This window comes from Anolis sagrei, chromosome 5 (genome assembly GCF_037176765.1).
Source record: "Anolis sagrei isolate rAnoSag1 chromosome 5, rAnoSag1.mat, whole genome shotgun sequence".
Classification (NCBI taxonomy): Eukaryota; Metazoa; Chordata; class Lepidosauria; order Squamata; family Dactyloidae; genus Anolis; species Anolis sagrei.
In genome coordinates, this window is record NC_090025.1 from 183,642,197 (window position 1) to 183,667,199 (window position 25,003).

The 25,003-nt window shown below is 39.1% G+C and overlaps 1 protein-coding gene across 2 annotated transcripts in view; it reads left to right on the top strand.

The window, feature by feature from the left end:
• Nucleotides 1-2,596: 2,596 nt before the first annotated feature.
• AEBP2 (AE binding protein 2) overlaps nucleotides 2,597-25,003 on the top strand; it is a 31,751-nt gene continuing 9,344 nt past the window's right edge. Inside the window, exons 1-4 of one of the 2 annotated variants that reach the window (XM_060776606.2) lie at nucleotides 2,597-3,406; nucleotides 17,442-17,649; nucleotides 21,646-21,753; nucleotides 21,948-22,134. In XM_060776606.2, the coding sequence (XP_060632589.2) occupies nucleotides 2,679-3,406; nucleotides 17,442-17,649; nucleotides 21,646-21,753; nucleotides 21,948-22,134 (1,231 nt within the window). In that variant the 5' untranslated portion in view covers nucleotides 2,597-2,678. The remainder of the gene's footprint in view (nucleotides 3,407-17,441; nucleotides 17,650-21,645; nucleotides 21,754-21,947; nucleotides 22,135-25,003) is intronic. The other variant, XM_060776607.2, reaches the window with a different exon arrangement.

Here is a 25,003-nt window from a genome sequence, read left to right on the forward strand (position 1 = left end):
AGGGCCAGGTCACAGTCCCTCAAACAGTTGGAGGGCCGGATTATAGCCTGGGGAAAAAAATGAATGAATTCTTATGCACACTGCACATATCTTACTTGTAGTGCAAAAGACACTTAAAAACAATACAATAATTAAAATGAAGAACATTTTTAACAAATACAAACTTATTAGTATTTCAATGGGAAGTGTGGGCCTGCTTTTGGCTGATGAGATAGGATTATTGTTGTTGTGTGCTTTCAAGTCATTTCAGACTTAGGTTGACCCTGAGCGAGGGCTGGGTAAGTGACCTTGGAGGGCCGCATCCGGCCCCTGGGCCTTAGTTTGAGGACCCCTGCTATAATCCATCCAGCATTGTCAATTGTCCTTTCCTACTCTGGTTGTCGTTGTCCTTTATCCATCTGCCAGCTTACCCAAAGGCCTGGTCCCATATCCAGGTTTTTAACTTCCTTCTGAAAGAGAGGAGGGATGTTGATGACTTAATTTCCCCGGGGAGTGCATTCCACAGGCGAGGGGCCACCACCGAGAAGGCCCTGTCCCTCATCCCCACCAGTCTCACTTGTGATAAAGGTGGGGCTGAGAGCAGGGCCTCCCCTAAAGATCTTAAACTCCAAGGTGGGATGTAGAAGGAGATACGTTCGGACAGGTACGCTGGGCCAGAGCCGTAAAGGGTTTTGTAGATCAAAACCAGCACTCTGAATTGTTGAAAACATTCACACCTAGCTCCAGCAGACAAGAGTCCTTTGCCCCACCCTGGTCATTCCACAGATATATAAACCCATTTTCCTAGTTCCAACAGACCTCACTACCTCTGAGGATGCTTGCCATAGATGCAGGCGAAACGTCAGGAGAGAATGCCTCTAGTCTAGACCATGGCCGTATAGCCCGAAAAAACCTACAACAACCCATGTATAAATATGTGAGAGGAAGTTAAGAGGGAGGAGGGAGCAAGCTTGTTTTCTGCTGCCCTGGAGACTAGGATGCAATGGAACAATGAGATTTCTACAAGAAATAAGAATCCATCTGAACATTAGGAAGAACTTCCTGACTGGGTTTTTGTAGGTTTTTCCGGGCTATATGGCCATGTTCTGGAGGCAATTTTTCTCCTGACGTTTCGCCTGCATCTATGGCAAGCATCCTCAGAGGTAGTGAGGTCTGTTGGAAGTAGGAAAAATTGGTTTATATATCTGGAATAACCAGGGTAATGTTTCAGCTGATCACCTTGATTTGCATTCAATGGCCTGGAAGCGCCTGGGGGGAATCTCTTGTTGAGAGTGAATTGATGTGCCTGATTGTTTACTCTCTGTTTTGCTGTTGTAATTTTTGAGTTTTTTAATACTGGTAGCCAGATTTTGTTCATCTTCATGGTTTCCTCCTTTCTGTTGAAATTGTCCACATGCTTGTGGATTTCAGTGGCTTCTCTGTGTAGTCTGACATGGTGGTTGTTGGTGTGGTCCAGCATTTCTGTGTTCTCAAATAATATGCTGTGTCCAGACTGGTTCATCAGGTGCTCTGCTATTGGATAATAACTATAAACATGGATATGGAAGCAGGCCTTTGAAAACAGTTGACTATATCGTAAGCAATGGAGGTTTTTAATTGATTCCAATGCCAACTGGATTTTAATTGGTGATTAATAGGTGCTGGTTTTTGCCTCTTATGTATAATATGTTTTATTTCAGCACACAATTTTATACTTATCATACTTTTATACTAATATGCTGTGTCCAGGCTGGTTCATCAGGTGCTCTGCTATGGCTGACTTCTCTGGTTGGAGTAGTTGCAGTGCCTTTCATGTTCCTTGATGCGTGTCTGGGCGCTGCGTTTGGTGGTCCCTATGTAGACTTGTCCACAGCTGCATGGTATACGGTAGACTCCTGCAGAGGTGAGAGGATCCCTCTTGTCCTTTGCTGAACGTAGCATTTGTTGGATTTTCTTGGTGGGTCTGTAAGTGGTTTGTACGTTGTGTTTCCTCATCAATTTCCCTATGTGGTCAGTGGTTCCCTTGATTTATTTATTTACTTTGCTTATATACCGCAGTTCTCAGCCCAGGGGCGACTCACTGCGGTGTACAACATAGAAGAACAAGGTACAAAATTCAAGACACAATCTAAAATATCAATCTAGCAAAAATCAAAAACATCATCAAACACTTTTCCTCTGGGTGGATCTTCATCTTTACTTTCGTGGCTTGTTCTCGGTTTTGCAGCTCTTCTGATGTCTGAGTTAACCTCCTGACTGTTAACTTAACTTCCTGACTGTTAAGAGACGTTCAACAGTGGAACTCTCTGCCTCGGGAGAGTGGTAGAGGTTCCTTCTTTGGAAGCTTTTAAACAGAGGCTGGACAACAACAACAATAACTGGTTCATACATTCTTGAACGTCCCTATTTCCCTCGGCCTTCTGCGCTTATCCCTCGCCTCCCACCTCGCTTTGCCTCCAAGCGCAGTTGGACGGGCTGCCTGTCCTTGCCTCACTTTTGTCCCCAGGCGGCTTCCATAACGCGCGCGCGCCAGGCCGCGCATGCGCACCCTCGCCGCCAGCCAACCGCCCGCCCGCGCGCACGCTCCTTCCCTCCCTCCGTCCGTCCGTCCGTCCGTCATCCCGCTGCAGTGGGAAGCTCCTCCCCTTTTTTCGTGAGGGAGAGAGAGAGACGGGAAGAAGGGAGGGGAAGGCGACAACATGGCGGCCGAGCTGAGCAGCGGCGAAGGCGGCTCCCCGTTGCTCTGTCCTCCTCCTCCTCTTCTCCTTCCTCCTCCAGGCGCCTCTGAGGAGGCCTCTCCCTCGCCGCTGGTGGAAATGGAGGCCGAGGCCTCGCCCGTTTCTGAGGCTGAGCCCACGGCGCTGCTGCTGAGCGGAGAGGGGGCGGAGAGCATGTCGGAGTCCAGCCCGGAGAGCGCCAGCCAGGCGGGAGACGGAGACGACGAGGAGGAGGAGGACGATGAAGTGGAGGAGGACGACGACGAGGATTCCTCCAGCGGGTGCTGCAGCGACGAGACCCGCTCCCTCAGCCCGGAAGCCGACGCCAAGGCCTTGCCACTGGGAGGAGGCGGAGGAGGAGGAGGCCTAGCGGGGCCTTTGACGGAAATCTCCGCCATCGAAGGAGGAGGAGGAGGAAGCGGCAAGAGCGACGACGGCGGAGAAGGAGGAGGAGGAGGCCTCATTGGCGGAGGAAGCAGCAGCAGCAGCAGTGTCTCCTCCGCCTCCTCGTCCTGCTCCAGCAGCGAATCCAGCCGCGACGAGGGCTACAGCAGCCGCAGCGGAGGCAGCGAAGGAGAAGCCGGGGGAGAAGGAGAAAGAGGAGGAGGAGGAGGCAGTACGTGCAGCGCCTCGTCGGGCGGACGCAGGGGCAGCATGGAGGTCTCCTCCTCCGACGGAGAGCCTCTCAGCCGCATGGACTCCGAGGACAGGTCCGAAATTAGCGCCTCCATCCCCTTCCCTTCCTTTCCCTCTCTTCCTTCCTTCCCTGGTTTGGAATAGGTGCTCTCTTGAATTCCCTGTCTCTTATCAGCATAGGTCCTTTGCCTTGAGTGCTGGGGAACTGTGCAGGGTTCTTTGCCTTGAGGGATGGAGTCCAACTGCATTCACGCTGCAGTGTAGACACTCCCTTTGCCCCCCTTTCTTAAAATCACTTTTATACCAGGCATGGCCAAACTGCAGCCCTCCCTCAAGTTTTGGACTTAGGACCTCATCACACTAAGTAGGGGATGGGGGCCCCTGGAGGGGGGGGGGTTGCTAAAGACCATCAGGAAACACAGTATTTTCTGTTCATCATGGGGGTTCTGTGTGGGAAGTTTGGCCCAATTCTATCATTAGTGGGGTTTCAGAATGCTTTTTGGTTGCAGGTGAACTATAAATCCCAGCAGCTACAACACCCCTGGGGGGGGGGTCATGAGGGGGTTTCAGGGGGTCATCAAAGACCATCAGAAAACACAGTATTTTCTGTTCATCATGGGGGTTCTGCGTGGGAAGTGTGGCCCAATTCTATCATTAGTGGGGTTCAGAATGCTTTACGTCCCACCTCGGAGTTTGAGATCATCTGGGGAGGCCCTGCTCTCGACCCCACCACTGTCACAAGTGAGGCTGGTGGGGACGAGAAGCAGGGCCTTCTCAGTGGTGGCCCCTCACCTGTGGAACTCACTCCCGAGGGAAATCAGAGCATCACCCTCCCTCCTCTCCTTCAGGAGGAGGGTGAAGACATGGTTGTGGAACCAGGCCTTTGGGCAACCAGGCAATTAAATAAGACAATTAAATAAGACAATCAGATGTGCAAGATCAGCAGGATTGTCGAAGTGAAATCAAAAACAGATCTGTGAGTTAGTGTACACTGATAGGGTAGGAGGAAGAATTAGGTTTGTATTGATTTTATTGATTTTATCGATTTTATCGATTTTTTATTGTTTTTATTGGGATAATGGCTTGAATTGTGGTAACTATGAATTGTTGCACTTCTGTGATGATTGTTTTGTGTGGCAGGCATCTAAGCGTGCCTTTGCTGTTGTAAGCCGCCCTGGGTCCCCTACAGGGTGAGAAGGGCGGGGTACAAGAACCCCAAATAAATAAAATAAATTTTTGGTTGCAGGTGAACTATAAATCCCAGCAGCTACAACATCCCTGGGGGGGGGGTCATGAGGGGGTTTCAGGGGCGTCATCAAAGACCATCAGAAAACACAGTATTTTCTATTCATCATGGGGGTTCTGTGTGGGAAGTTTGTCCCAATTCTATCATTGGTGGGGTTCAGAATGCTTTTTGGTTGCAGGTGAGCTACAACTCCCAAATGTCAAGGTCTATTTCCCCCCAAACTCCACCAGTGTTCACATTTGGGCAGATAGTGTATTGGTGCCAAATTTGGTCCAGATCCAAAATTGTTTGAGTCCACAGATTTGAGCCATATACATTGTCCATTAATTCACATGTGTTGCCCTATGCCAGCATTTATCAATCTGGGGATCAAGACTCCTGGGGGAGTCACCAAAGACCATCAGAAAACATAGTATTGTTTTTGTATAGGAAGTTTGGCCCAGCTCTATCATTGGTGGGGTTCAGAATGCTTTTTGGTTGCAGGTGAACTATAAATCCCAGCAGCTACAGCACCCCTGGGGGGGGGTCATGAGGGGGTTTCAGGGGGGTCATCAAAGACCATCAGAAAACACAGTATTTTCTGTTCATCATGGGGGTTCTGCGTGGGAAGTATGGCCCAATTCTATCATTGGTGGGGTTCAGAATGCTTTTTGGTTGCAGGTGAGCTACAACTCCCAAACATCACGATCTATTTCCTCCCAAACTCCACCAGTGTTCACATTTGGGCAGATTGTGTATTGGTGCCAAATTTGGTCCAGATCCATCATTGTTTGAGTCCACAGATTTGAACCATATACATTGTCCATTAATTCACATGTGTTTCCCTATGCCAGCATTTCTCAATCTGGGGATCAAGACTCCTGGGGGAGTCACCAAAGACCATCAGAAAACACAGTATTTTTTGTTGGTCATGGGGATTCTGTGTGGGAAGTTTGGCCCAATTCTATCATTAGTGGGGTTCAGAATGCTTTTTGGTTGCAGGTGAACTATAAATCCCAGCAGCTACAACTCCCAAATGTCCAGGTCTATTTTCCCCCAAACTCCACCAGTGTTCACATTTGAGCAGATTGTGTATTGGTGCCAAATTTGGTCCAGATCCATCATTGTTTGAGTCCACAGGCCTTTCTGGATGTAAGTGAACTATGATTCCAAAACTCAAGGTCAATGCCCACCAAATACTTCCAGTATTTTCTGTTAGTTATGAGAGGTCTGTGTGCCAAGATTGGTTTAATTCCATTGTTGGTGGAGTTCAGAATGCACTTTGATTGTAGATTTACTATAAATCTCAGCAACTACAACTCCCAAATGTCAGTTCAGATGCAGCCTAGATGTTATTTCTGCATTCATTCACAGAAAACAAGTATAGTGCCATGGCTCCACTTTAACTTATGGAATCCCAGGACTGGCAGTTTCAGGAGTTAATGCCCAGCATGGGAGCTGTAGAGATCTACAAATCCCAGGTTACCATGGCATTCATCCCAGGCAGTTCAAATGGAATCATGGCCTGAGTTTCCTTCCTTTTGAGGGCAAAGCTCCCATCATCCCATTAAGCTTTAAACCCAAATTCTTGTTTTAAATCAGTATTTCTCAACCTGGGGGTCGGGACCCCTGGGGGGTTCATGAGGGGGTTTCAGAGGGGTCATCAAAGACCATCAGAAAGCACAGTATTTTCTGTTCATCTTGCGGGTTCTGTGTGGGAAGTTTGGCCCAAAGCTATCATTGGTGGGTTTCAGGATGCTTTTTGGTGAACTATAAATCCCAGCAGCTACAACTCCCAAATGTCAAGGTCTGTTTTCCCCCAAACTCCACCAGTGGTCACATTTGGGCAGATTGTGTATAGGTACCAAATTTGGTCCAGATCCATCATTGTTTGAGTCCACAGTGCTTTCTGAATTGAGTCCACAATTCAAAGTTCTGGCTTTAGCCTATAAAGCCCTGAACAGTTCTGGCCCAGCTTAGCTGTCTGTACGTATCTCCTGCTATGAACCATCACAAAGTCTAAGATTGACTGGAGAGGCCCTGTTCTTGGTCCCACCATCCTCGCAAATGTGACTGGTGGAGACGAGAGACAGGACCTTCTCAGTGGTGGCCCCTTGCCTGTGGAACCCATTGAACTTAGATTGGCCCCCTCCCTTTTGTCCTTTAGAATGAAACTCAAAACCTGGTTATGAGACCAAGCGTTCTAATAGTAGAGGCAGCAATTTAGAATGAGACCCATTTTGTGTGAATGACCCTGACCTGGACTATGAGTACAAATCTGCATGATTTAAAATGCTTGGGGCCAGAAGTGTTTTCTGTATTTTGGAGAACTGTGCATGTGCATACATAAATTTGTACATAAATACTATATATTTATGTACAAATTATTTGGTTCATACATACCTTATATGTAAGGTAGTTTTATATACAGTATTTTTAATAATTTTTCATAAAATAGGTTGTATATATTGATTCATCAATAGGAAAAGATGTCACTTTCTTAGCCACCCACATGGACAATTTTGGAATATTTTGGATTTCCAGATAAGGGATACCTAACCTGTACATCTCTCTCCTCCCTGTTTATTTTTTTCTCCACACAACAATCCTGTGAAGCAGGAGAAACATCTACAGAGAAAGTGTATGTATGTGTGTGTATTTATAACCCAAAAACTCAGTGGAAACTCAGAGCTGTTTTTCTAAATAGCTGGGGTGTATATATGGGTTGATTTGGCCCCTTCCTGCTATCAATACTTGCTGCTCAAGATTTGTCAAAACACATAAACTGATTGATAAAATAGTAGCTTCCCTCTCCCAAGTTATCCCAGCAACTAGAAAGAGCAAAGGTGTTGTTTTTCTGAAAAATACTTAGCAATTACTTCCCACACAGTCTACTCTGATCTCAGAAATACAGTTGACCCTTTGTATCCATGGATTCTGCATCCACAAACACAACCACTCATGGCTTGAAAATATTTTTTAAAAACTACATAAAATAAATCCTGATTTTTGCCATTTTATATAAGAGACACAATTTTCGCACACTATTGTATACATGGGACTTGAGCAGCCACAGATTTTTGTATCCAGGGGGTCTTGGAACCCAAGCTCAGCAAATACCAAGGGCCCACTGTCATGTTTGTGAAGGAACTATTTTACATGTCGATTCTTCTAGTTTATATGATGATCTGGTTTGTCAGTATAAACAGAGTCTCCCCTCCCCTTAGCCAGACACAAATTGACCCCTTCCTGGCTCAGGAGTAAGTGACTTAGATACCCATCTCTGTTTCTCCTCTTCCTCTCTTTCCCCCTCCCCAGCGCTGTTAGATCATATCTCCTTCCCATACCCTTCTTTGCCAAAGCATTTAATATCTTTATCACCAAAGCATTTCATATCTTTATTGCCTTACCAAGTCTTCTTCACAAGGCAGCTTAAGGGAGGAAGCTACTCTGTGTAATTCTGCTTCCAGTGAAGAAGGACAGCAAATACTGTGTTAATGTGAGACCTGTAACTAACAAGCATAGCTTGTAGAATTTGCCAACTGAAGTTGGCTTAGGCAGCTTCTGAAGGCCCAGTTGTACTTCCAAACAAAAGGCTAAGTGTATAAGAAGAGCTCATGTGGCATGACAAGTTTCTAGATGGCAATTGGCTCATAGTTGTCTCATTTATCCTCATTGCAACACTTGGTATTTTTTTTCTTAAAATCTGATAGAATTTGGAGTATTCCTTAATGCTTGGAGTGTTTATGTTCAGGTGAAGGAAGGTATATACTGACATAACCTTTAACTTAACATTTTAATTTGCACCTGTTTTCTATTTATTTTACACAATAAAACAGGACAATTCTATTAAGTGGATACTAATCAATATTACATTTCATTCCCTTGATTTTAGCAAAATTCTGCCTTGTTGAGTCCATTTAATAATGTTGAAAATCAAACCATGTGTAAAGTTAAATAAGGAAAAATTGAATCGTAAGTTAATTTTCTGGTTATATAGTGCAGAAACATACTATATTAATAAATGAACATTTTAAACCATGGTTTCTCCCAAAATAGATTCTGTTTTTAATTAGTCTTTGCTATTTACATGTAAGGTTTTTTTTTTCTTGTCTGGAGCTTAAAGATTTGCATTATTAGCTGCAGTGTCTTAGCGTCCTTCCACACAGTCATATAATCCAGAATATCAAGGCAGGAAATCCCACAATACTGGCTTTGAACTGGGTTATCTGAGTCCACAATCAGATAATGTGGGATTTTCTGTCTTGATATTCTGGGATATAGGGCTGTGTGGAAGGGCTCTTAGCCAGAGTGTATGAATAAGTTGTCTTACTTGTGGCATGAAAACACTCAATGTTTTCTACTTAAATTGATCAAGCCAGTTCTTACTAGCAGAATTGCCTTAACAATGGTTTTGCAATGATGGGAGCATTCAAGATTGGTGCTTCTGGGGATTAAATATGTAAATCTTAGGTTTCACAATCAGAAGTTGATAAATCCCCATAGACTAAAGAACGCCACAGTAAATGTTCGGCAGATTAGATATGGAATCGATATTTTTTAGCCCATGTGATGTATTTCAGGTTAGCTGGCATCTATCTAGGTAAAGTTTAGCTTCTAGGGGAGAATCAGGCAGATGGTTCTTTTGAAGTTTTTTACTTTATTTGTTGTTGTTAAATGTCTTCAAGTTGTTTTCAACATAACAATAACCCTAAGACAGAGCTATCACAAGGTGTTCTGTTTTTCAAGATTAGTTCAGAAGGAGTTTGCCTTTGCTTTCCTATGAGGTGTGTGACGTACTTAAGGTTTTCCAGTGTGTTTCCATGATCAGGCAGGGATTCAGATCCCGGAAACCACTATACTGTACTGGCTGTTAGATTCTGTTTAACTGTGTTGTTTTTATTTTTTGTTGTCATCTAGCACACACAAAGAAGGTCACTGAATATTTGTTCTGCGCCAAATATTGTGTTTGTGGGTGTGTACATTCCTTGAAGGTGTCTGTCAACCCCAAGAAAATGACAGGGTTTTCTTTGGCAAGGTCATCAAAATCAAAAGAAGTATGTTTTGATTAATATTATAAAAACTGAACTTATAGTTTAGTAAAAAAAAAGTTTTAAAGGAGGTTCAGAAAATTTGAATAATAATGAAAATCATCTAAGAACATAGGGATTGAAGTGATCCTGTTTTTAAGTACACTTAATTTTGCGGCATTGCTGAAACTTCATGGTTTGACTTTTGTGTCTTGTAGTGAATTGAGAAACAGAACATTGAAAAACAGAATATGAAATGACTATCAGTTACCAGAATCATTTCTAAATTTTGCTGTCATTTCTATCACTTTTTATGAAAGTGAGATAGAACCCATGTCCTTTTTATCTCTACAATTAGAATTTGTCATTTTTGTGTCAGTGTGGAGAAAAGCCTTCTTCATGCAAGCACTTGTCTTTTGGTAGCTGTTATGGTCAGGCCTCAATGAAAGGAGATATACGGAGAAATGTCCTGTGTTTACTTCTACCTATCACAGATAGATAAGACATTGACTCCCCATTCATCTTATCATTTATTGTGGTGCCAGTGTTTATTTTTTTTGTAGGTGAAGAAACGAGTGAGCTTGTCATATTTTCAAAAATCAGGAGGTTCTTTAAAATTTGGCCCCAGAATACAGTATTAAATACTGTATTTTTGAGCTGTTTAATACTGTATGCCCATCTCTTCAATTCTTAAACTTTAAGCCAAATTATTTGCATCCTCAGAATGTTTTGGCACCAATGTAGATGTGGGAATTGGGCAAATTGAGGAGGAGGATGAAAACCAATTTTGCATGAGCAGATTTCAACATATTTAATTTAAAATATATTTGTGATGCACAAAAGTATTCAACAGGCCTTTTTTTGTCCTGCCCCTTGCAGGACCTAGCCTCCTACCCTAAATCTAGCATGTTTTAGATCAGGAGTCCTCAAACTTTTTAAGCAGAGTGCCGGTTCATGGTCCCTTAGACTGTTAGGAGGCTGGACTATACTGTAGTTTGAAAAAAAAATCCTATGCACACTACGCATATCTTGTTTGCAGTGGAAAAAACATGAAGGAACATTACAGACTGTCCACCGATCTACAAACATCCAACTTACTAACAACTCATTGTTAAGAATGGGAGTGAGACAACAGGAAATGAGAGAATCTGCCCCTATGAAGAGAAATTCACTCCTAAAAGAGTTACCAAGGGGGAAAGGTATCTCAATTGAAGCTTTATCACCAATCGTTGTTTCCACAAGTCACATTTTTCAGAATGCAATTCTTATGGGGACAGAAAGTGAAGTGAAATCTTCTGAACAGGGGCACAGACAGCAAAACAAACACCAAATCTTCTGAACAGGGGCACAGACAGCAAAACAAACACCAATTTGGCCCCATAGGAATGTTAACATTTCCCTATGTTGTCCAAAGCTTTATTTTGGCTGGAGTTACACTTTAAAAATGTACTTGTTCTGACTTACAAACAAATTCAACTTTCAAACCTACGGAACCTATTTTGTCTGTAACTTGGGAACTGCCTGTACAATATTTAAAATGAAGAACAATTTTTAACCAACATAAACATACCAGTATTTCATGGGAAGTGTGGACCTGCTTTTGGCTGATGACATAGTCAAGTTAATTAGGACTGTTGTTGTGTGCTTTCAAGTTGTTTCAGACCCTAAGTATAAAATATAGGGCAAGGGCTGAGTATAAGTAGAAATTGGTACAAGTACTAGAAAGTGGGAGATTTTAAACAGTAAGACTGATTGAAACAAACGAAATACCTGTTATACAATTTAACAAGTTAAAACAAGACACTTTAAAACCACTTAAAATAGTTTAAGGAAATATAAAATGATGTGTACATGGAAGATTGGGATGAATTCAGCCATTCTCCAAAGACCATGTTTTTACTTGGTGTCAAAATAATATCAATGACAGTCATTGAGGGAAGGAGGATATTCCGGAACTTGGATCTATAGCCAAATGTCCATTTCCCACATTTCCCCTTGGGCAGTTTATATGTTTTAGAAATGCATAATATTCATAGAGGTGAAATGTCTCATTTTTAATTAAGGCATATTAATTGGAATGTGGTGACAATCTGTGATATGAGGGAAATTAAGAGTGATGTATTTGCTTGTCTCATATAACTCTCTGTATATGGCCAGATGGTTAAAAACTTTGGGACTTTTCGGTGACAAATTTCTGAAATGTATATGTAGAGTACCTAAAAAACAAAGTTCATCCTTTTTAAACAGAATGTATGGATTTTATTCTGCTCTGTCTCTGAAAATGATGGATCAGCAATAGAGAGCTACAGAGTATTACTCAGTACAGACAGTCTCCAAGTTATGAACAAGACAAGGGGTCTATCGGTTTGCTTTTAAGTTAAATGTGTTTGGAAGTTGGAACAGGTGTATTTTTAAGAGTATCTCCAGTCAGTCTCTCAGTCTCTCTCTCTCTCTCTCTCACACACACACACACACACACAAGCTTTGATAGCATAGGGAAGGATTAATACCCCTGTGGAGTTTGTTTTGTTGTCTGTGCCCCTTTTCAAAAGATTACACCTCCCTTTCTGTGATAATTGGATTTTGAAAAATGTGGCTTTTGGTGAAAACAAGGACTGGTGGTAAAACTTCAGCTGAGTCGCCTTTTCCCCATGATAACTCTTTCAGGAGTGAATTTCCCTTCTTAGAGGTAGATTTCTCTCCCTGTTCTCTCACCCACATTCTTAACTATGTGTTATTTGAAAGTTGGATGTTTGTAACTTGGAGACTAGCCTGTACTTCGAAATCATGCCATTTGGATGTTACAATGCTGTTCTTCTTTGCTCACCATTCTTTAATTTAAAAAATTGGAGGTGTGTAGGAGGGAGAATAGTTACTCTATTTTATTAGGTCAGAGTTTTTAATCGTTATTTCTTTTTCTCAGTTTGACCACCAAAATAAATATCAGGAAATGAAGGCTAGTGAAAATAAAAGTAATAATCTCTGGATGCATAGTGGAAGAAGCTTTCAGGTGCTTTCCAAAATGCTCAAAATGTGTGTTTTGTACATGCAAAACGTGCCAAAACTACCATCTATATCTGTATATAGGTCAACCTCATGTATATGTTGAGGGCAGGTTTGAGGCACATGGAAGTCCTGAACTAACAGTCATGAGTTATATGAAAACTAACAAATTGAGTTTTAATCTAGTCAATCATGAGGTACTCCTGGTTGTAGAGTTTGTGGGTAGGTTGCTTCTTATTTGGGGTTTCAGATTATTCATGGTGTGATAGCTGCCCCTTGAAAGGTACGGTTCACAGTTCACATGCACTTTTGAGTCTGTCTATGCTGTACCATGATTGAATGGTGGCCATGAACCGGGGGGGGGGGGGGGGTTGCCATTGAAATTTCGGAAGCTTCACTTGCTCCTAAATGCAACAGCTAGCATTCACACAAAGTCATGCATGAACACAGTAAGTAGTATTGATTTCCTGTGTGTGCACGCGCACATGCATGAACACACAGGCAGTTTATAGTACTGGCTATTACCTGTAAAACTCTATGTAACTTAGACCCAGGGTATTTGAAAGGCTGCTACCTTGCACACTAAGATCTCATGGGAAAGCTCTGGCCTTTTTGGTGTGTGTGTCGATACTACTTTGTTCTGGATTCAAGAAGAGCCATTTCTCCTTCACTCATGAAGGAGGTTTGTTTGGCTCCCTTGCTTTACTTTCTACCATCAAGTGAAAGCAATCTTGTTGTGAGATGTTCATTAGCTTAATCCTTCAGGCTAACTGAATGTTTCATGATTCCTGTAACATTATTTCTGTGTAATGATGGTTGTATTTTTTGGATATTAGTGGCCTTGAGTGCTTCTCTGGCAAATAAAAAATAGGATATAAATCAATCAGTTTTTCCTTGTCAGGGCTGAATGAATTTTATTATATGGCCACAAACCAGGAGTTAAAAATCTGAGGTTTTTAAAAACATAAAAATTAGAAGTTTAAAACATTAAAAGCTGAAAGTCCAGGATATGCAACCATCCTAATCGGCTTCATACATGACACTTAATTAAAATCTGGATGTCGATATTAAAATTAATACCGTAGTTTAAATATCTATTTTGGACATAAGAGCAAAAGAAACTAGAACTTTGATCCGTACAACTATGCAGCCTGTGATTATGTCTGTTGTGCTTAATGTAAGACACCAAGATTAGATTTTTGGAGCATCAAGAATTAAGACTGTCAATAGAACACAGCAAGTCTGAATATCAACCACTGAAATAGATTGTCAAATGTCACTAGACTAGAAGGATATCAAAATTTTAGAAGTGGGTATAGAAGCCCAGATGAGAGGGAAAGCTGCTGTAAGGGGGCATCCCCATGTAACTGAAGACAAACTTCCTTCTATTAATTGTGCAGTGTCTGTAAAAGCCCCTTGAGAAAGAGTGTGCCACCAAAAGAGACTCCATCTATTATTTTTATCCTGGAACATAGCAGGGTGGTCAAAGAAGGCATTAGATTCTACCTTTATAGGATTCATTAAAATATGAGATCATAATTCTCCAAGAGACCTGGGCTACAATTAACATAGTTGTTAATGGATTTGATGCCTCTGGGGAAGTACTTATTAATGAGTTCAAGCATTTGGTTCTTTTTTGGACAGCTTTCTTTTTGTCATATGGAATTATCACGAGCAGTTCATTTTGTTGTAGCTCATAAAGATCATAGATTTTTTTCCCCTCTCTGTTGTGAAGAAAAACTTTCTTCCACTTCTCTTGTCAGAATTAATGGAGTGACATTTGACAGAACTTTAAAAACATTTTCTTGTACTATTCCTCAAAATAAAGCTGCTTCTTTTCTCTTTTTTTGGATGAAGCAGTGAAAATGCAATGTCTGTAACCAAATCTTAAGAATCCCTATCTTTTAAAAATGTAAAAACATCTTTAATTGGTTCTCATTTCACAATAATTTTTAAGTTCATTCAAAAAGTGTAGTTTTCTACAAGAGGCAATAAAAGCTTGCAAACCTTGGTAAGATACTTTTTAAAGGTAATGGTCCATTTGATAACAGGTATGTTGCTGAATTTTAGTCACTGTAATGCAAATGAAAATTGCCTCCAGAAGTAAAAGTGGTCATCACTTTTTCTAACCAAAAACTAGGAAATTGGCATTGGTGAGCAGACAGTGTTTACTAATATTACTACAGCAAGTTTCTCTGGAAACGCTTCTTTGAGTCCTCTCCATTCAGAGCTCATTCTTGTCTTATGCATAGAAGGCACTGATTTCAATGGGAAAGGAATATAACATAAGGTTGTGTAATTCCCCTTAAGGAAAGTGTACTCAGGAAAAAAACATACTCTCCTTTAGTTGTTGGTTCAGTGGCTCCTAATAGACATTATTAATGCAAAAAATAGAGTAGTTGCCGTTTTGTCGGTCTTACAGAGATCTGGATAGGGAGTATAGTGCAATTAGAATATGCCTAGAGCTGGACTGTAAAGGGAATTTCACTAAGCACTCTTAATACACATATGTATGTTTCTGGTATTTTATAAATCTTAGTTTTTAAAAGATATTTTAAAAATAAAAAATGATTGTTTTCTATATTGATTTCCTCTAACCCAGCAGGCGAGACTTTGGTTGCAGACATTTATATGTGCTACTAGTATAAGATTTGCATTTCTTAAATAAGCTTCTATCAAATGTAGCTTGCATGCTGACCTCCAAGGCCATTGGTGCAATGGTCCATCTGTTAGGTCTGAATAGTGCTTGAGGGAAAGCAGTCCTAGCCAGTCTCTTTAGGAGGGCAGTTTTTACAGGAGAACAACAACATGGCAAGTTGCTAAGGGTTCATGTACGTTTTGTTCCATAATGTTTTATTGAACTTTCCTAGCAGCATTTAGTTAACAGTGTCTGCAGTTGAGTTTCTGTACACATTCCTGGCTTGGCCGTTTTAATTTTAATGAAGCTCCTACCAGTGAATTTTTTATATAGCAGGGCTATTCATTAAATTTACCAAAAGGGAGTATTAGAAATAATAATGAAATCCACTCTCAAGGAGAAGTGAACTACAGTCTGGAGATGTATGTTTGTTTTACTGATGTGAAATCCCATTAAAAGTCACAATAATAGACAATAATTGACAAATATTACTGCTCCTTTTCTTTTAGGAGCCATTCCTTTATATAAATGGATAGAAATTAAAAACTAATCAAATATGAGAGAGCACAACATTGATAGGTTTAACCACCCTATTCAGTGTCTTCAGAGACCCCAGGAAAGGCTGACTTTGAATCCACTGTTTTCAGTAGTGTGTACAATGCTAGATTAAGTTGCCTCCTCTCCCCCCCCCCCCCCCCCCATGACATACTTCCATAAACTGCAACTACTTGATTTGTGTGCAGTATAAAACATTAAATTGAATTTGGAAGTCCCTGCCGGGAGGTTTGCAATATTGAATTGGAACACCAAAGAAGAGACTTTAGTCCTTGGGCAGTTTACATAGTATATAAATTTATAATCTTCATGCTTCATGTAAAGATTCTTCAAATGGTTTGAGTAGCTCATCTTCTTATACCAGGGAGATGCCGTCAGTCAAAGTAAACAGTACTAACTCATGTGGGCCATTCATTGCTTTATTAAATGGTTCCAAACCAGTGTCACACTACAGCAGCAGCACAGTTGAATTGGTGTAGAAGTAAAATTAATCTTAGAAATTGAGATTAGTTGGCCCCTTCCCTAGCACGCCTTCCCTCTTCTCTTCATGTGTATATAATCTCATAGTTTTTAATTCTAAGTCATGTCCCTGTACATGTAATGTCATATAGCATGGAAAACTGGAAAGAAAAGGAGAGTACTTAAACACACAGCTTACTCTCAGTTTCTTCAGCAGCCTTTCCCTTGCTGTTGACTTCCTTAACCAGTATGACCAATGGCTTTGCTATTCCCCATATGATAAGAATGATGGGAGTTGTAACCTAATACACCTGGGGGACATCTCCTTTCAGAAGTGCTTTAAAATCACCATCAGTAGATAGTAGCATTATATTTCACAAGGCCCTAAATGTGAGTGGTTTTTATAGGCATCACTTCCATGTAAGAAAACAGCTCTCTTGTGAGTTCACAAGCATGTTTTTCGGTTTCTAAAAATGGTAATTTTATAAAAGCAAAAATTGAACAGAATACAGCATAAAGTTTCTTTGGAGATGTGAAATTGTCAAGTCACTATACATTTAGTTACTGAAATTAGAGGTTTAAAAAGTAGCCATTGAAGGGCTAGGCCAAAGAATCCAGGCAATAACAGGCCATTTTGCTTAGCTAGTATTGCAAGTAATTTAGTGAAAAGCATTAAGAAATTAAAATTAACAATCTTGCCAGAATGACCATTGCTGGAGAAATATAAACCTAGCTCAGGAAATTTGCCAGAGTAAGCTTTGTTGTTTTGAAATAAGTGTGCCAATCATTTTGTGGATTAGGAATGGTTAAATGACAAGAACCATGCGCAGAAGAGGAGTAAAAACAAAAAGGAAAATCTTTTTAGTCACATCGAAAGTTGTCCTACTCTTTTGTCTGAGTCCTGTGGTAAAAAAATATTTTATTTTCAAAATGATAACAACTGGCTTGCAGGCACAAATTCTTTCAGTCATTTTGGCCTATTTTGAGTCAGAACCAAAATTCAAACTTGCTACATGTACATATTAATAACATTTGCTAATTTGCAGCAAATGTTGGAATATTGGGCATCATCAGTTGAAAATGGTGGCGATGCCCAATATACTGACAATATACTTTTGCTTGAAATTGATGCCTTTGCTGAAAAGAAAAGAATGCTGCTCGATAATTAATTAATTATTTCCCTTTAACCTTTCTTGTAGCATAAGCAGTACCATAATGGATGTAGACAGTACAATTTCCAGTGGACGTTCGACTCCAGTTATGATGAATGGACAAGGAGTTACTGCTTCATCAGCAAAAAGTATTGCCTATAACTGCTGCTGGGACCAGTGCCATGCTTGCTTCAACTCCAGCCCAGATCTCGCAGATCATATTCGCGCCATACATGTAGATGGACAACGAGGAGGGGTTTGTTTGTTTCCTTATTGCTCTTCTGTGATGTCTATATTTTGTGTCTTGAAAATGAATTATTGTTGCTGCGACACTAAATGCCAAAATCTTTACTGAGAACTGCCACATTCTAATGTGTGTGTGTGTCAGTCTGTCTATGTTTTTGAAATACTGTATATACTCGAGTATAAGCCTAGTTTTTCATCCCCTTTTTTAGGCTGAAAAAAATCCCCTCGGCTTATACTCGAGTCAAGGTTATTTATTATTTTACTCTGCTATTAGTATTATTTTTATTACATTGATTATTTTACTGTATTACTATTAAATTTACATTATTTTATTCTATTATTACTTTTATTACATTGATTATTTTACTCTATTATTACGTTTACATTATTTTGCTGTATTATATTTATTGCATGTATTATTTTACTCTATTATTATTTACATTTATTGCTTTATTATTACTATTATTATTAAATTTTCATTATTTACTCTATTAGTATTTTTATTACATGTTACTATATTTATTATTTTATTCTATCATTATAGGTAATAGGTAAGCACATTTACATTGGAGGAGGTTAGAATAATGGTTGACTCAGAGTTGGGCAGTCTTATCTTAAATTACAGTTTTGTGTAAATACTCAAAAACATTTAACCTACTGACGATTACCAGTAGCAGCTACATTTCTCACCCTCGGCTTATACTCGAGTCAATACATTTTTCCAGTTTTTTGTGGTAAAATTTGGTCCCTCGGCTTATATTCGGGTCGGCTTATACTCGAGTATATACGGTAATTAAAATAGTTGAAATATATTCAGGACACGGGTGAGAATTGTGCCATACCAGATTGTTTCAGGGAGTTCCTCACCCCAAAACATAAAAAGCCTACTCCAAACTAACCCAGGAGGCAACTGGAAGTTATAGATTATCACTACTATTCACCCTAAATAGCATCTGAAATGATGCCATCCTCTGGCACTCTAGGGAAGCCTGAACATGGAATTTCAGTGTGTCCAATTTCGTCAAATTAAGTTTTAAGTTTGACTTGTACAAATGATAGGGGTTGGTAAATAGTGATAATCTGTCACTGTCTGTGTTCAGTTAAATAGGCATGGTTACAGAGTTGTTTAGATGCTGCATGGAAATAATTAGTTGGAAGGAGGTGATTCCAAGGCATTTTGAAAAGTAGTCCCAGAAACAGTGGGCGATGAGGGAGAAAGAACAGAGACTTAAGGTTGGTGATCTGGACAGGCAAAAATCACAGATGTCAGGACATAAGAATAGGACTAAATGCAGGGAGGGATGTGGAGAGTTTGAAGATAAGAATAAAAAAACTTTAGAGGACTCAGTAACAGAAAGTGACTATTTAAAATGGTATGACAAAATAGCCACACATTCTCAAAGATATTTGAACTGTTTGTCCCATTGTAATATATATGTGGATATGGGTTTTTTAGTGAGTATGCAATCAAACTCTAATGTTTTGACTTTTTGATTATTTATTTGCTTCATTTATATACCACTTTTCTCAGCCCTTAGGCGACTCAAAGCGGTTAACAACAGCAATTTCAGTGCACACATTACAAAACAATTTAAAGCATTTAAAAACAATAGCATAACAACAATTAAACATCAATATAACAAATCATTCACATCTCATCAATAGAATCAGAATCCAATCTCATCATCCGTTAATCACAGAACTGTTTTCATCATTCTATGTAACAAACATTAGTTTGCATTCTCATATCATGGGTTTGTTTTTTTAGTATAAGATCCTTGTCAACATAAAACTTTGAGTGAATGAATTTCCTTTAGAACGCAAAAGGAGAAAAAAAAACTGAATAAAACTTGCCAAGAAAACTCCATAATAAGTTTGACTTAGGGTGGCCTTAAGTAAGAAACGACTTGAAATTACATAACAACAACCATTTGTTATGTTAATTCAGTTTCTTTGGAGAATTAAACTGAATGGTATTTAAGATAGGTCAGTGGACTCATATTCTTGTGGCAATATTTCTCTTTTAGATTTTACTAATGCCATGTTCAGTGCTCCCACTATATTATTGAAGCAAGGATGCGGCCTCTTTCCGCACTTTACTTCCTGGGAGAGAGACCCAGACTATGCTTGCCTTCAGCTTTGCAGTCCCAAGGAAAAATTTCCACATTTATCTTAACGCTTTGTTTCAGAAAGCCTGCCAGTTTAGGATTACAGTGTAAAAACATCCCTTTCTGTAAGCCTTGATACTTTAGATTCCACAATACAAAGTTAGATTGGCATACAGTATATTTTGATCTTACATTATTACTCCACAATACAACTTTGTTACTAAAAATGGTAATACATCTGACGAAAATTGTGACATTTCATTGATATGTGGGTAGGTAAGAGAGATGGAAAGGGAGGCAATAGGTAGCACCTTCTTTTGATTTAACTTCACGTCCCATTTGTTGGCTATTGTGCCCCATATAATATTTTATTAACTATTTCGTGAAGTCTACAGATTCCTTGTGGGCTTAATTTAAAGGGGTTTTCATTTGACAGACTTCTCAGCCAAAGGCATTATCTTTTCTTTGTAACTACTCAGTTACAAAAGACTACAAATACTGGCTCTCCTTCCTTGCTGAATTTTGTTTATGCTTAAACGAAGACAAGTATCACCCCACCCCAAAAAGCCTTCCTCCACACCTTCTAGTAAGAGCAGAGGAGTTGTGGGAGAATCAAAGATTTACATTCTTGCTATTTCCCAGCTTCTCAAAAAGAGCACAAGTGCATGAGGAAAAAGGATGTGAACAGCAGCAGCATCTGAAATTACTGATTCCATTTTGAGTCTGGCTGTGCTTCTTTTAAAGTAGCCTTTTAAAGTTTTTTTTTCTTTTAACCAGAGTTCATATACAACATGTTTTTAGCATCCGAGCACATGGTGAAAAATTATTTGAAAAATACCCATTAGAAATGGAATGGTCGTGCTCAGTGTTCACCTTCAGAGCTAGAATAGAATATTTAAAATACAAAAAAAGTCTTTCTTATGAAAGTTTGCAGGTAGACCGATAAGGTGTAATTCAAAACCAAAAATGCTAACTATCACAGATCATGCAATAAGTCAAAGAAAATGTAAAAGAAGGAAGAGAGCAGTTATTTTTAAAGTCCTTCAGTTCTTTGTATTATACCCCTTCACAAGTGCTGTTAAGGAATTTTAAAAATAGAGACGTTAACAAGTAATATGTAATAGTAGTATCTGACATAGATCCCCCCCCAACCCTTCTAGGAAGATTATATTATTCCATTCTTACTAATACATCTCTGTGTGCTGAACACGCTGAATGATTTCAGAGTATCCTATTTGTGTTTCTGACACTGTTCATGAGTTCCATAAATATGCTATCTATATCATTTACTCATTCTAGAGATGATCCCTAACAGCATTTGGCTGTTTTTCCATTGTAAACTTTTCCTACTCATTTACATGGCCCCCTTCCTTAATAATGATAATTTTATTATCATAGTATCCACTCTTTTTCATAAGCCTTTCTCTAATATCATAATACTTTAAGAACCAGTGATATTGCGCTCTGGATCATTTTCTTTTATTGCAACTGTTTGTTTGTTTTTTAAAAAAAACAGGAACTTTACAAGTATCTGTAAACTCTGGAGGTGCTCTGCAATATGACACTCATTTCTGTTTTGGTTACTAATTTGAAAGTTGTGTCTCCCATTAAATGTGGGTAGTTGAGTATTGCTGGCATGCTGCCAGTGGAGAGTGCCAATCATGGAAGCTAACTGTTTCAACTGTGAAATGTGTTAAACATAAAGATTTGGATGTTTTTCCTAACATAATCTATCTCGTTTTTGTAGGTTAAAAATGAATTACAGCGGTAGAACTCATAAAAGAAAACAATTTCACACTTCACTTGAGAGCTGAGATTAGAATGTTCCAGAGTTTTGAGAATTGAAAACATGCAATTACATTCCTTGTACTCTAAGCACTGTATTTTTTTCTCTTTAGGTATTTGTCTGCTTATGGAAAGGTTGCAAAGTCTACAACACGCCATCAACAAGTCAGAGTTGGTTACAGCGACATATGCTTACACACAGTGGTGACAAACCATTTAAGGTAACAGACTTTTTATTACACTTTAGGTAACTTTGTAGTCCCTTTTTTAAACTAAATACTGAATCAGCGTGAGTTTGCAATTTGAATAAGGTTGTATTTGCTGTAATCCTTCACACATGCACACAAACAAAATGAACAAGCTTCTCCATTTGGATGTAGTCTATTTCAATTGAAGTTTTCCTCTTTTTGCTTAGTGCGTTGTCGGAGGGTGCAATGCTAGTTTTGCATCTCAGAGTGGGCTTGCTCGACACGTGCCGACACACTTCAGCCAACAGAATTCTTCAAAAGTTACCAATCAGCCAAAGGCAAAAGAAGAATCTCCTTCTAAAGCTGGAATGAACAAAAGAAGGAAGTTAAAGAACAAACGGAGGCGCTCTTTACGTAAGCACATGCAACTTTACTTGTTCTGTGGTTTACTTCATAAAATTTAAAACTGTCTGTTGTGCCTGCTTTCTATTTTTTTAGGCAGTAGCCCCAGCTTTGGGATTATTCTGCAGACTATCTCAGTATTTCAGATAAATTTCATTATCCCTGTTTTGAATTACTCTGCATCACTGTTACGTTTTCCAGACGTATAAACTGGTAGTACTCAATATTCAGGACGTAAGCTTCCCACTCTTATGTGTTTAATACAAGTTTGCAAATATGAAAGCAGTCACACATGAGGTATAGCCTGTGGTGAATAAAAACATGAAGGTATTTCTTAAAGTCTGTATTAAGTTTAAAAAATAGAATTGCAGTTACAAATGTTTTATATTTACAGCACATAATTTTTAAAAAGCTAATTCTGTTTTACACTCTGTTTTCCTCACAGCTAAAGTAAATAACTGTCAGATAAGTTTATTGTCTTTTGATGATGAAAGAAGTTTTGCATACAGATGAATCAACATGCTTTCTCTTTTGTCTTACTATAGATACCCTCACAACTGATTGTTTAAGCAGTCACATGGATATTTGCTCTATTACAATGTTAACCATGTTACATAGTTGTAGCTGAAGTCTCAGATCTGCTGTTCCTAATACACTAAACCTAGTTTGTTGGCAGTCACTTACATTTCCATGCATTTCGAAAGTATAAAGCTTCACATTCAGTTTTCTACTTTGATGTCCTCATTGAAAACCAGATGTAGAAACCATTTGCTACAACAAACTATGATTAGTGACAAACTAGTAAAACCATGACAAGTGTGATTATGTGAGTTTGTAGCTTGCGTCTGGTCTTTCAAACCATCATTTGGAGAATTGTTTGAACTAAAAACAAGATATTTGAATAATCCATTCAGCAGAATGTTGGTTGTAATTTGAAAACAACACAGTGGCCTTCTGTATAGTTTTTGCCATAATATTTAATAATATTTTTGATTTCTAACAGCTTATAGCAAACGAGTGTAGTATGAATGAAAATTATTGTACACAGTAGCTGTATCATGATTGAGGTTCCCTATAAGCTTGTAGGTACCCAATCTGGTTTCTGATCTACACTAAAAATAGTCTTGATTCATATTTCTAGTGGGGCATATGCAACTGTTTCCTTCCACATACTAATTGTGGTCAGGACTGTGAAGAGCAGTTCTACCATGTTTCCCTGAAGATAAGACATACTCATAAAATAATCCATAGCAGGATTTCTAAGCATTTGTGCAATATAAGCCATACCCTGAAAATAAAACATAGTTATAGGTGTGGCTATACAGCGTACCTGTGCAGAACGGTGAAGAAGACAGTCAGCCCTCCCCATCTGCCCCATCATGACAGCTGCTATCTTAGAGGTGACCGGAGAGGTGCGGGCAGCCCCATCAACAAGGTTGGCTAGAGGAAGACATAGAAAGTGAAAGTAAAAGTCTCAGTGAAGTGAGGAGCAGGACACTCTACTTTAGGCATTGTGGTGTCTTCACGGGAAGAAGATGACAACCATATTTGAATAAATGTAGATTGTTCTACCATACTTAATAAAAAATAAGATCCCCTTAAAATAAGCTATAGTGTGTTTTCTTGAGGAAAAATAAATATAAGACAGTGTTTTATTTTTGGGGAAACAGTATCTATACAGTAGGCCATGGTATAGTGTTTTTACAACTTTTATGCCCAATACTTTCACTTCCATATTGCTGGAATCTAATTCATATACAATTTAGATCACATTACTGTTGGCAGAATTGTTAACTACACACAAACACACGTGTGGTTAAGTGTATAGGCCAGAGTAGTGCACAAAATATAGATATGGAATTTACCTAAATTTCCTTTTAAACGAAGGTATTGTTTTTAACTTAAGTATTTTTGAATTAATATATGTGCTTTAGGATTTAATTAATCTGATTTACTGTAATTAGATCACTTTTGTACTACAGATTGAGCAAGCATCCCTTAGCTGAAATTCCGGGAATCCAAAACACAAGTGGCTGAAATAGCAGTAGCTTTGTTTTTTTACTAATTCGGTGTACACAAACCTTTTTGTCATGCACAAAATTATTAAACATGTTTTATAAAATGACCTTCAAGCTATGTGAATAAGAAGCAAGCATTAAAATTGTGTTTAGACTTTCCAAGATATCTCATTATGTACAGTATTCAAAATCTGAAAAAAATGCAGAATCCAAAACACGTTCCCAAGCATTTCAGATAAGGGATTTTCAACCTGTAGTGCTAGCTACATAATTATTATCAAATATGACTGAGCAGCTTTTGCAGGGTTCTGGTTTTGTTTTACCCCACTGCAATTGCAACCAACTGATTTACAACTGAAATTGACTTCTGGTTGCCATTTCTGGTTTGGTGGAATAGCAGTGTTCTAAGTAAATCTATCACATTTATTGGCCAGGAAGAATGAATGGCCTTTCCTGAGTGCCTTTTCGTTAGAAAAATATTGCCGGGTGTAGGTTTGGGGACTGTACAAAGGGGATTAGGACCACATGCACCCTATGGGCTTCACTTTGGCTTCCCCTGGTTTAATACCAAATGAACACAGATTGTACTGATTGGCATAGATTGCAGCTAAAGAATTTTCAGTCAGAAAAGGATGTTGAATCTACTTCAGCTAAAACTGTAAGTTATAAGACTAGCTATTATGAAAACGACCATCAAATGTTAATTTTATGTTAATTTCTCATTGCTATGTGTGATATGAGATTTTGTAGAACATATAGTTTATAATTATACTGTTTTGTAAATAATATAAAATTGCAAGAATATCTAACCAACTAAACATCATATTTGGGTATATTTCTTGGTTATCATTTAATTACAAGTT